This window comes from Abramis brama (assembly GCF_963993115.1).
Source record: "Abramis brama genome assembly, chromosome: 5".
Taxonomy (NCBI): domain Eukaryota; kingdom Metazoa; phylum Chordata; class Actinopteri; order Cypriniformes; family Leuciscidae; genus Abramis; species Abramis brama.
The window spans coordinates 38,267,659-38,280,694 of record NC_139967.1 but is presented as its reverse complement, the minus strand read 5'-3'; the positions used below and the strand labels follow the sequence as shown (position 1 = coordinate 38,280,694).

The 13,036-nt window shown below is 42.6% G+C and overlaps 1 protein-coding gene across 4 annotated transcripts; it reads left to right on the top strand.

Moving 5' to 3' along the window:
* Nucleotides 1-801: 801 nt before the first annotated feature.
* On the top strand, nucleotides 802-10,535 carry spag8 (sperm associated antigen 8). 4 transcript variants are annotated; one of them, XM_084113940.1, is made up of 7 exons: nucleotides 821-982; nucleotides 1,160-1,319; nucleotides 1,775-1,820; nucleotides 3,028-3,142; nucleotides 3,427-3,489; nucleotides 3,579-3,722; nucleotides 10,245-10,535. In XM_084113940.1, the coding sequence occupies exons 1-6, from the start codon at nucleotides 914-916 to the stop codon at nucleotides 3,708-3,710; spliced, it is 585 nt and encodes a 194-aa protein (XP_083970066.1). In that variant the 5' UTR covers nucleotides 821-913; the 3' UTR covers nucleotides 3,711-3,722; nucleotides 10,245-10,535. The 4 variants fall into 4 exon arrangements, with proteins under 4 accessions (XP_083970064.1, XP_083970066.1, XP_083970067.1 ...); XM_084113941.1 differs by lacking the exon at nucleotides 10,245-10,535 and adding an exon at nucleotides 5,766-8,353; XM_084113939.1 differs by lacking the exon at nucleotides 10,245-10,535 and adding an exon at nucleotides 5,663-8,353.
* The last annotated feature ends 2,501 nt before the right edge of the window (nucleotides 10,536-13,036 follow it).

Below are 13,036 nucleotides of genomic sequence, written 5' to 3'. Positions count from 1 at the left end.
TTTATTATTGGTTGTATGTGCATGAGAAGATACGTGCCAATAAAAATGTCATCATGAGAATGACTCTCTAAAATCAAGGGCCACAATGGAAATAAGTTAATGCAACTTTATTGTGTTCTCCTTGACAAAGAAGTTTTAACGCAATTGTATTGCTACTTTTTATGCCAAATAAACAAAAAATTGCTCCTTTGACTAATTTTAATTCTTAATTGTAACTAGCATTTTAATTAAACACAATGAAATAATATAGCTAGCCTACCCTTTTTGCATAATTGTAACAAAATTATGTGTTGATTTGAAATGACACCAACAATAAATACACCACAAAAATATTCTGTTTATATTCAAGTGGCATTTACCTTGATGTTTCATCCCAAGCTCTTCATGAACACTGCCTAATTTTGATAATACTTTATCAGAGGCAAAATTACGCCACAACTGAGGGACAGTTGTAATTTGTGGAAAAAAAAAAAAATGAAAAAAAGTAGAAAAAAAAAAAAAAAAAAAAATATATATATATATATATCACACTTTATTTATGTTTTCATGGTTTTAAAATAACAATGAAATAAAGTGTAGGTAAGGAACAATGGTAAAGCAATAAAATGCATAGATCATTTAAAAAGTAGCACAAATAAACGACAAGTTAAAGACAAGTTAAAAGGCTTTATTTATTTCATTTCTTTAAATGAAATTGGTCAGATAAAAGCTAATTCTTTGATACAGGCCGAGCGAATTTAGTTTGTATACGTTACCATGGCAACAGCCGCACAGTCAAGCAGCGCTCCCAAGATCTGTGCTGAGCTGACAAGTGCAACAGTAGGCTACTTATCACAAGTCAGTTATTACTGGAAGTCTTTGCTCTGGCCGTTGCTTATCAAACAGCGTCCTATCGCAAACAAACACCAGTGCAATGACCTCAGAGGCTAATGAGGAAAATAAACCGGGTGGAAGGTGTTTACTGGGAAACTGGGTTGAGGAGGTGAGTTTCGCACTGCGTGTGTAAATCATACTAACGTTACAGGCTGAAACTTTAGCAAAATGTTGCTTGTGATACTGGTATAATTATATTTCCATGGACATATTTTCTGCGCTTTTTGTCTCATCATATTCCACCTAATCAATGACAGACACTTACACTTTCTTTCATGCGCTTCAGAGGGCTACTGCATTGCTAGACATGACCGAGCCTAGATCACATGTTCATAAGTACGGACACACAGGGATTCTTACCATGGACGTGGCTGCTAAAGTGCAGGGGATTAGTACATTCAAAGCAGCCTTCAATGTTCCTAAAATCCTTGAGGTGCGACAAAAAGGTATATATTAAATGTTTTGTTTTTAATTTGCTTACACTGCTAGAAATACTTTCATACGCCATGATGTTTAGGCCTAAGCAAAATGATTCTCGTCAAAACTTCATCTAGCTAGATAGAGTTTACCTTGATGACACGTGAAAATTAGCAGGATAACGTTAAATGAGTCAAAAAATAAAATAATGAAATTTGAAACACATGTGCATATCACAAAAATACATGTGCTGGTCTGCATAATACAATCTGGTTAATGACAGTTCTGTGGTTGTATTTATTGTACAATTTTTATTTAAAAATGCATGTATTTTCATATTATTAAATTCATTTGACTTCTAAGTTATTCACAATAACTTTCTTCAGATTAGTCCACAGAGCTCTTTTCAAATAAAAGCCCTCTGATTTTTCTGCTCGGCTGCATACATCTTTTTAAATAAATTTCACTGTGGTTTTCATTTTAGGAAGAAGAACTGAACTTTTGGAAAAAGACCTCATCAAAAGGATAAGGTAGCTAAATAAACAAGCATTTACTTTAAAATGTAATGTTTGACGGCATGACGACAGTAAAACACAAATTACATTTTATTGTCCTCCCACATTTCTTGTTTCATGTGTGAATAGAGGAAACAGTGGGAGAGGAGTGATGTTAGATTGTTTGTGTCATGGTTAGATTCATAGTTCAATTAAATCATTATTATTTGTATTTACCATGCAATTTTATGCTTCATTTTTAATGTAACCTTGACAACAATTCTCTGACCTCAGACAAGTGGTTGCAATATTGTTTTTAAATAATAATTAAAAAAAAGACAAAAACGGGAAATATTACTCTGAAGTGAGACAGTACCTCATACCCATGGATTTGGTATTGGCCACCAGGACAGAAAGCTAATGCCGCGTTCCAGGCAACCTGTAACCCGTGTTTTTCCAACCTTATACCCGTGAAAGTGCACTGGAACGGCAGTCAAACCCGTGACTTCCCACCCGTGAACTCGTACTAGATCGATGTACTCCCAGTTACGAGTTGGAAAAACACGGGTTACAGGTTGCCTGGAACGCGGCATAAATGTGGGCCATTCTACTTAGCATTATACTAAGAACTTCATAGAAAATGTCCCATTATCATCAGGAAGTTCACATTGAACTATTTTAGCTAAATTGCTTCACTTTCTAGAGAAGCAGTCAGTGGATCTAAAGGTGAATGTGATACACTGTACAGTTGCATTTACTACTTTATTTATGAAATTCTAACCATAATGTACAAATATTTAATCTAGTTTTTTGGCATCATATTTAATTTCTTGTTTTTATATAAGGAGTTGGCTTTTCTTCTATGTCAGATCACTGTCCCTGTGAATAAATACAAGACGTGGACGTGCCTACATATATTTCAATCTGTTTTGTTTCAACCATCTGTTGATTTGGAGTGATTCCTTCTTCTGCTCTTAGTCATCATGAGTTATTACCTCATCATCTTCAGACATTATAATGACTGTATTTTGCAATATTTGAAGTAGATTAGCTTTATTAAACATTTAAAATCAATACCAGGAAGTCAAACATTTCTTTAAAACTGGGTCTGAAGGAAAGAAGGCAGCATGAATGGGAATGCTAACAGATAGCTCTCTCTCTAGGTATATTATAACTCCCTGATTAAATCAACTAAAAAACTCCCTGTTTTTTTTTTAGCTTAATATTTTAATCTGTTTTACAGTGATCAAATACATGCAGAGCTGAACGCAGACCCTCCAGCCCCTGAGTTGTGCTCTGTGACCAAAGCAGACTTCAAAGTGGAGGGCTTCAAGTCTGTCCGCGCACCACTCACCGTGGTCAGTTTCTGTTTACCATAAATTTTAGGGAGTAATATTTGAAAGTCTCTTGGGCAAAGCATTTCATTTTGAAGTGACAAAAAGGTCTATGGTAAATAGTTTTAAGACCTGTCAATCATTTTGTCTTTGAACATGTACATTTGCATGCGTGTGTGTGTGTCTGTGTGTGTGTGTGTGTGTGTGTGTGTGTGTGTGTGTGTGTGTGTGTGTGTGTGTGTGTGTGTGTGTGTGTGTGTGTGTGCGCGCCTTTCTCTTTTGGTAGTTAATCTGCTTGTCTCTCACAGGATCATGATTACACAAGCGAGCAGGCCATTACATTCTGGAGTGATAATTATCAGAAGATTCAGGTCAGCATACAGTGAGATTTCAGTGAATACATTTATTTATTGCAGTTTTGTAGAGGTTTTATAATGTTGTTGATGTTTTCTTTTCACAGGGCATGACAGCTGTTAAAACTAAAGATAGTCCATTTAAAAGAAATGCCACTTTTAGTACACCAATCGGTGAACAACTTTATCAGCTGGACGACACGGTGCTGTACCCATCAGAAAATGATGCTAATTTGTGAGAAATAAAAAATGTATATATCATAATTTCATTATTTCATTATCTCCTGTTAAATGTCTTCATTTTACTTAGTTTTGGGGTTTCTAACCATTTTAAATCACAAATAAACAGTTAATTCGCAAAAATGTAAGCCTTTGAATTACATGGCTCTCTGGAATTCTGATACTAATTGGTCAGTCACTGCATATCATGATACCCGATCACATTGTCATGGTTTATTGTATGCTAATGACTACTTGACTGAAATCATCATAATGACCCATTTTTGAACTAATTTTGGGTTCTTGTTACATTTTACAAATGGTGTTCTAGTAGGGTGACCACCCGTCCCGCTTTGCATTGTACCGCACAGCATTTTCACCCCTTGTCCTGCACGTCGCATATTGAGAAAATGTCCCGCATTTTCATCAGTCTATTAGTTTTTAATTATTATATTAAGAAAACGTGCATGCGTTCTTTTGCCTTTTTAAGAAAGCATTTTATTTATTCTTTTTTCGGCGTAGTTTCACCTATATTTAACATTTAAACTATATTTAACCTATATTTAACAGCGCTTCGCCAGAAGTACAAATACAACAGCCGTTTTTTTAAATCCTATCCAATGGTTGAAAAGAAAGGAGTAAACACGGTCACTATAGTAGGTGTGAGCTGTCAATCAAAATGTGGACCGGTGATTCCTTCCATGTGTTCCCTGTCAGAAAACAAATGGATTATTCGGTCAATTAAAATTTACTTAATTGTTAAATAACTAAATAATTAATAATGAATTAAATTAAATTATTTAATTTAACAGAATTTATCAACTTGTTGCCTGCTGTGGTTGTTTTAATTCACATCCTTTCTAAAAATATGAAAGTTTTTGGTTGAATATATTCTTAATATATAAGACTGTCAATGATCTTATCTCATGTTGTTTTATATTTTATATTTTATTTGTTCATTGTTTATTTTGTTGGATTTTAGTCGGACTTGGTCAGAACTGTTTAAAAAATAGTTAACTGCATGATGCCTGCTGCCTTTGGGCTGATGTTGAATTTAAATGACATGTAAAATAAAGACCATATTGTTATGTTAATGTTAATGTTATGTTACATTGTGATGTAATGGTGTTTTCTGGAAGGGACTAAAAAACAAAGAATTTTAATCAGCTGAAAGGCAGAATACAAATGTTTTTATTAAGTTAGATAGACATTATATAACAGTTTCAGGTTATGTTTTAGTGTTGGTAACATGTCCCATATTGTCCCACACAAACTTATAATCATCCCACATTTGTTTTGTTTGATGGTGGTCACCCTATGTTCTAGACAAAAGGCTGTAATGGGATGAGTATGCTCATCTAATCCTGTCAGTCACAATTCAAGTCAATAAATGGCTGCTCACTTCACTGGCCTTTATCCATCTCCGACTCACCTACTGTGACAAATCACCACCTCAACTCCATCTTAATTTATATTATAAATGATGGTCCATAATCATTAATTAAGTTGGAATTCAGTCAATCAGAGACAGATGAAGAGCACAAGATACAAGAACTGGGAGGGCTTTTATAACTAAGCTTTTAAAGTGAGCAAGGTACCCTACTTTATTACCCAGGACAGTGAGGGAGGGATAAAACAACTCACTCGATCTATGGCTCAAAAAGGGCAGCTTAAAAGTAAGAGAACTATGACAAGGAGGGACCTCCCTTAGACATACTTCCTCAACTTGTTAGAATGTGTAGGCGGCCACTAGAGGGAACAATATCACTCAGGCTACAGTCCTCGGAGCTGCCATTGTCACGGTTGTTAGATCCGCTGTCTTCTCTTGTCTTATGTGTGCGTGTGTGTGTAGTGTGCGTACTGATTGTTTGGTGTGGGCGTTACCGCTGATTATCTAATTCTCTCATCAGCGCCAGCTGCATTCCATCAGCCAGCCTATTTAATGCCTTGTCTTTCGTCTTGTGTTTGTCAGATTGTTGTTGGAGCTTCCCCGTGTCATTTCCTGTTCCTGTTCTCCTCATGTGTTCTCTTTTCCGATTTTGAGTTCATCATGTTGTGCTGATTCCTGTTTCCAGTCTCGTTGTGGACTCTACACTCTGATCATCACTCATCACTCCGGGGAATTCTTCACTCTGATCATCACTCATCATTCCGGGTTGCCCATCGAAGTCCCTGCGTCACCACTCTCCTGCTGTCTGCAGCGTGTTGGACTTATTGTTGTCATTCCCAATAAAGAGATCTTTTACTTGCAAACTTGCATCCTCGTATACTTTACGTAACAGAACGATCTGACCAGCGTTATGGATGCAGCAAGTTCCGCTTCACTGACTGAGTTCATCAACCACAGTATCTCTCGGATGGATCAGCAGCTGGAGAGTATCACCAGCACGGGGCGCGCTATGCAAGCGCTCGTGACACAGGTGACCGAGCTCTCCCAACAGTTCCAACTCCTGAGAAACCCCACTGCACCGCCCACACCGCCAGTTCCCCCCACACCACCGGAGCCGAGTAATCGACCTGAGCCATGCCTACCCGTTCCTGAGAGCTATGCTGGTGATTTTTGCAGAGCCTTTCTTACCAGGTGTTCCATGCATTTCTCCCTACAGCCCAGGACTTTTGAAAGAGAGGAGTCCAAGGTGGTGTTTGTGCTCACCTTTCTCACAGGTCGAGCGGCACTATGGGGAACGGCGGTGTGAGAGAACCAAGACCAATGCTGCGCCTCGTTCCAGGCACTCGCCACCTAAATGAGGAGGGTCTCCGCTGCCAGACTCCTCGCGGATCTCAAACAAGGTGATCGTCCGGTCGCCGACTATTCCATCGAGTTCCGTACGTTGGCGGCAGAGTGCAAATGGAACGAGGAGGCGCAGTGGGACATGTTCCTGCATGGGCTGGCCGACCGTGTCCAAAAGGAGATATACATCTTGGACCTTCCCCAGAGTCTTAACGGACTAATCGACCTGGCGCTGTGAGTGGATGCTCAACTCAACCGCATGGAGTGGTACACTCGTTCTGTCCGCTGACTCGGAGGCGCTGAAGGCCGATTGACCAGCGAGGGAGACACGGTCGGTCCCGTCGTCGATCACGAGCCCATGCAGGTTGGGAGAGCTCGGCTTTCCCGGGAGGAGAGAGAGAGGCGGAGTTCCCGAGGACTATGCCTTTACTGCGGAGGAATGGGCCATTTCATACATTCTTGTCCGGTAAAAGAGCAAGCCCGGTAGTAATGAAGAGGCTACTATCGGGTGGGATCTCCGCTGAGAAGCATTGGAAGAATGGCGTCATTGGTTAGAAGGGTCGGGGGTACCTTTTATCGTTTGGACTGACCATAAAAACCTGGAATATATCAGGTCTGCTAAAAGACTTAACAGACGATTTGATTTTTCTCTCTCGTACCGCCCGGGTTCCAAAAATGTCGCGTATTTTTGATCCTTCCGAACGCCCGTCTACTCCCGAGTGTATTTTACCCGAGACATTAGTGGTCTCCACTCTTACATGGGAGGTCGAATCGAGGGTCAGAACGGCCTTAGAAGGGGTAACGCCTCCGCCCGGTGGCCCACCGAATCGATTATTTGTGCCGGAGGGGTTACGGTCCGACGTTATTCAGTGGGGGCATTGTTCCAACGTTGCGTGTCATCCAGCAGTTAATCGCACCAGATTTTTGGTCAAGCAATGATTCTGGTGGCCATTGATGGCTCACGACATTCACAATTTTGTTTTGGCTTGTTCGGTTTGTGCCACTGGTAAGACTTCCAATCGACCCCCAGATGGGCTACTCCAACCGCTGTCTGTCCCTTCGAGACCCTGGTCCCACATAGCACTAGATTTTATTACCGCCCTCCCAGGGGAAAACGGTCGTTTTGACCGTAGTGGACTGGTTCTCGAAGGCAGCTCATTTTATTCCCTTGCCCAAATTACCATCTGCCAAGGAGACAGTGGTAACTGTCGTAGATCACGTCTTTTAGCTACATGGCCTCCCGATGGACGTGGTTTCCGACAGGGGACTCCAATTTGTGTCCAAATTTTGGCAGGAGTTTTGTAAGTTACTGTCAGTCTATCTTCGGGGTTCCATCCCCAAAGCAATGGCCAAACCGAGAGAGCCAACCAAGATTTGGAGAGAGTGTTGTGATGTTTGGTATCCAAGAATCCTTCCTCCTGGAGTCAGCAACTCTCTATGGTTGAGTACGCTCATAACTCGTTACCAGTGTCATCCACGGGCCTCTCTCCGTTTGAGTGTAGCTTAGGTTACCAGCCACCTATTTTTCACAGTCTGGAATCCGATGTCTCGGTCCCCTCCACTCACGCTTTCGTCCAGAGGTGCCGTCACACATGGAGTAGAGCCCGCGCACCAAGGCTACGTCCAGAGGTGCCGTCACACATGGAGTAGAGCCCGCGCACCAAGGCTAAGACCGATCGACACCGGTCGAAGCCTCCCGTATACGTTGTGGGTCAAAAAGTGTGGCTTTCTACCAAGAATATTCCGCTCCGTTCCATATCTAACAAGTTAGCTCCCAAATTGATTGGTCCGTTCCCTGTCACCAAGATCATTAGTCTGGTGGCAGTCCTCCGGCGTACAGGAGAATTCATCCCGCCTTTCATGTATCCAAAATGAAACCCGTTTCATTCACACATTAATCCGCCGGCCCTGGTTCCCCCACCGCCGCGAACCAGGTAGGCAGGTAGGTTCGTTGGGGAACGCCGATTGACCAGCGAGGGAGACACGGTCGGTCCCGTCGTCGATCACGAGCCCATGCAGGTTGGGAGAGCTCGGCTTTCCCGGGAGGAGAGAGAGAGGCGGAGTTCCCGAGGACTATGCCTTTACTGCGGAGGAATGGGCCATTTCATACATTCTTGTCCGGTAAAAGAGCAAGCCCGGTAGTAATGAAGAGGCTACTATCGGGTGGGATCTCCGCTGAGAAGCATTGGAAGAATGGCGTCATTGGTTAGAAGGGTCGGGGGTACCTTTTATCGTTTGGACTGACCATAAAAACCTGGAATATATCAGGTCTGCTAAAAGACTTAACAGACGATTTGATTTTTCTCTCTCGTACCGCCCGGGTTCCAAAAATGTCGCGTATTTTTGATCCTTCCGAACGCCCGTCTACTCCCGAGTGTATTTTACCCGAGACATTAGTGGTCTCCACTCTTACATGGGAGGTCGAATCGAGGGTCAGAACGGCCTTAGAAGGGGTAACGCCTCCGCCCGGTGGCCCACCGAATCGATTATTTGTGCCGGAGGGGTTACGGTCCGACGTTATTCAGTGGGGGCATTGTTCCAACGTTGCGTGTCATCCAGCAGTTAATCGCACCAGATTTTTGGTCAAGCAATGATTCTGGTGGCCATTGATGGCTCACGACATTCACAATTTTGTTTTGGCTTGTTCGGTTTGTGCCACTGGTAAGACTTCCAATCGACCCCCAGATGGGCTACTCCAACCGCTGTCTGTCCCTTCGAGACCCTGGTCCCACATAGCACTAGATTTTATTACCGCCCTCCCAGGGGAAAACGGTCGTTTTGACCGTAGTGGACTGGTTCTCGAAGGCAGCTCATTTTATTCCCTTGCCCAAATTACCATCTGCCAAGGAGACAGTGGTAACTGTCGTAGATCACGTCTTTTAGCTACATGGCCTCCCGATGGACGTGGTTTCCGACAGGGGACTCCAATTTGTGTCCAAATTTTGGCAGGAGTTTTGTAAGTTACTGTCAGTCTATCTTCGGGGTTCCATCCCCAAAGCAATGGCCAAACCGAGAGAGCCAACCAAGATTTGGAGAGAGTGTTGTGATGTTTGGTATCCAAGAATCCTTCCTCCTGGAGTCAGCAACTCTCTATGGTTGAGTACGCTCATAACTCGTTACCAGTGTCATCCACGGGCCTCTCTCCGTTTGAGTGTAGCTTAGGTTACCAGCCACCTATTTTTCACAGTCTGGAATCCGATGTCTCGGTCCCCTCCACTCACGCTTTCGTCCAGAGGTGCCGTCACACATGGAGTAGAGCCCGCGCACCAAGGCTACGTCCAGAGGTGCCGTCACACATGGAGTAGAGCCCGCGCACCAAGGCTAAGACCGATCGACACCGGTCGAAGCCTCCCGTATACGTTGTGGGTCAAAAAGTGTGGCTTTCTACCAAGAATATTCCGCTCCGTTCCATATCTAACAAGTTAGCTCCCAAATTGATTGGTCCGTTCCCTGTCACCAAGATCATTAGTCTGGTGGCAGTCCTCCGGCGTACAGGAGAATTCATCCCGCCTTTCATGTATCCAAAATGAAACCCGTTTCATTCACACATTAATCCGCCGGCCCTGGTTCCCCCACCGCCGCGAACCAGGTAGGCAGGTAGGTTCGTTGGGGAACGCCAGGAGGCGTTCCTAGGAGGGGGGGTACTTTCACGGTTGTTAGATCTGCTGTCTCTCTCTCGTCTTATGTGTGCGTGTGTGTGTAGTGTGCGTACTGATTGTTTCGTGTGGGCGTTACCGCTGATTATATAATTCTCTCATCAGCGCCAGCTGCATTCCATCAGCCAACCTATTTAATGCCTTGTCTTTCGTCTTGTGTTTGTCAGATCGTTGTTGGAGCTTCCCCGTGTCATTTCCTGTTCCTGTTCTCCTCGTGTGTTCTCTTTTCCAATTTTGAGTTCATCGTGTTGTGCTGATTCCTGTTTCCAGTCTCGTTGTGGACTCTACACTCTGATCATCACTCCAAGGAATTCGACACTCTGATTATCACTCATCACTCCGGGGAATTCTTCACTCTGATAATCACTCATCATTCCGGGTTGCTCATCGAAGTCTCTGCGTCACCACTCTCCTGCTGTCTGCAGCGTGTTGGACTTATTGTTGTCATTCCCAATAAAGAGATCTTTTACTTGCAAACTTGCATCCTTGTATAATTTACATAACAGACATTGTATAACAGGGGAACCCAATACTAATCTTAGTATTATCACGATAGCTGAAATTATTCAGGCTTCTGTTACTGAAGCGGAGAGATGTTATTTCTCTTCTATTCCGAACTGCTGTCTATTAACTACTTCCCTCAGATCTTGTCGCTTCTTAGCGTCCTGCCTCCTCTGCGCTCTACTACTCGAAGGAGGAGGAGCGTGAGTGGCTGCTCTCTCACCCTGGCCCTGCCTTTAGTCCTCAGACTGTGGTGGGTAAGAACCCTCAGAGGCTTTAGGTTGGTATCTGTTTCGGCGCGGGATGTATTTCCTGAACGCCGCTAATTGCGCATTTGCCTCTCTAAACTTTCCAAACAAAAAGCTATGAGGTATGACCAGGGAATCTAGGAGACAATTATTCTCTCTCTCCCTGATGTCCGCTGATTATGGCCTGACAGAAAGCACTTGTCCAACCTACAAGCAACTTCCCGTTTCTCACACCCCCAAGCCAGATCCAATCTGGCCTGTCCCACCTGACTGCTGCAGATTCACTTCAGCGTTGATAGTGTTGCCATTAAAACGCATAAATTTGAATCACAAACCGGCCATGATGTCGAACAATTCCCCGTATGTGGGGCTGATAGGTTTAGAGGACTCAGTACAAATACTATCCTCTGCATCTACAACCACATCCGCCTCCTCTTTCCTGGATGGCGCCAACAACATGCTATCTGCTGGATCGGATGACTCGAGAGACAACACATCCGGATCCAACAGATCGCTCGAGTCCGCGACCGAGGAGCGTGAAAGGCCAAGCGTTTCTCGAACTCCTCTGCTAGCTTGACCTGCGATCCCCATGACCAAAGCCTCCGCTGTGCCTCAGCAACATGTGGGGCCTGAGCTGCGAGGCGCAGACACTTGTTTTACATCCCTCAAAACTAAGTACAAAAGCAAACAGACCTTTCTCATTGAGAATTTCTCACAATGAGCGCATTCAGAACCCTCGAGAACAGAACGTGCATGCTCCTCGCCTAGACAATAAACGCACAGTTTTGTGTGTTTTCTCAGGTGTCAAATATCTGGGACAGGGAAGCACCCACTTCCTTAAACACTTGCTAGGGATTTGCCGTTCTGGATACTGCCTTCACCACACGCTAACAATACAAGCAGCTCCTGGAGACAAAAAAAAAAAACCTCTTATACTTCAGGGTGCTCTGTTTATGAAGTCACTAGCTGTCGCCAGCCAATGAAATTGAAAAAATGTCCTAATTTTCTAGATCTTTTTTGTGGGCAAAGTTGTGTAACATTGTCCATGCCAAGTATAACTTTCTGACTATTCAAAGGTTTTAATTAAGAGAAAGTAAATTCCTCTCTAAACACAAATTGACCATTGTCTTTGGACAAATGAGAAAATGGTTATTTGGGTGCTGACAGCAACCATCTGCCCTTTTTCACCATGAGAGAGGATCTCTCTAGCCATCTGCTAAAAATCGACTGATGCTCTGTGTTTCTTTGGATCAGGGTGGCTTACTTTCTCACAGCTGGGCTGTCAATCAGAGAGCTCTGTTGCAGCTCTCCTCTTTCATGCTTTCAGCAGGGATTAACGCTGGGTAACTATGGCAACAAGTAATTTTAGTTTATTAATTCAGTGTTTCCTTTTGTTTTCACAAAATTAGCTTTCTCTGAGGAACTCGACATAAAAGTTTTTGACCTGGTTAGATTCCTAAACAATTTTATCCTGTTGCTTCAAGAAAAAAATATTTTAAATAATTGTCTTTTTTTAGATCTATTCTGTCATGTTTTATGTGTCTAGCCACATCAATATTTTTATACCGTCTTCTTAATTAATCAGACATTCCAAAGTCCTAATTTGAAACCAACAGGGTGATTTTGACTTCTAGTTAAATTAACAACTTTCTGTGACTATTTTTCATAAAGCCCTGGCCAAGCATGTTTGTTACCGAGAATGTCATTGCAAAGCTTTGCAGGATGACCTCTTGGCAACAGGACTGACTGTGACAGAGCTGTTAGTGGACGGTAATTAGGAATCATGTGGGCGAGTGAACATGAGTATATACACACAGATGCAGTGTACTAAAGGCACAGATGCCAGATTCTAAATGGATTCTTAATGATCAGACTATGATGTCATCCCTATTTACCATCAAACTGTTGAGTGAGCAGTAATGATCAGGGCTCTTTAAGGAGCAGACAGTGCATGATTTCAAAGAAAAAGTTTAGAAACACTAAATGATTTATGAAATGGAAATATTTAAAATGTATTATTATTAATATTATTAATTTAAACTGATGAATTTAATCCTACATCAGTTAATACAGTTTTTAGATTAAATGCAGGGTAGGTGATTTGTTCCAGATTTTTTTTTTGTTATGCTGGTTGAAAATCTCTTCACATCCTGATAGCAATCACTAAGTTAAGTGGTCTAAATTTATTTATATATTTTTTTGTGATTCAA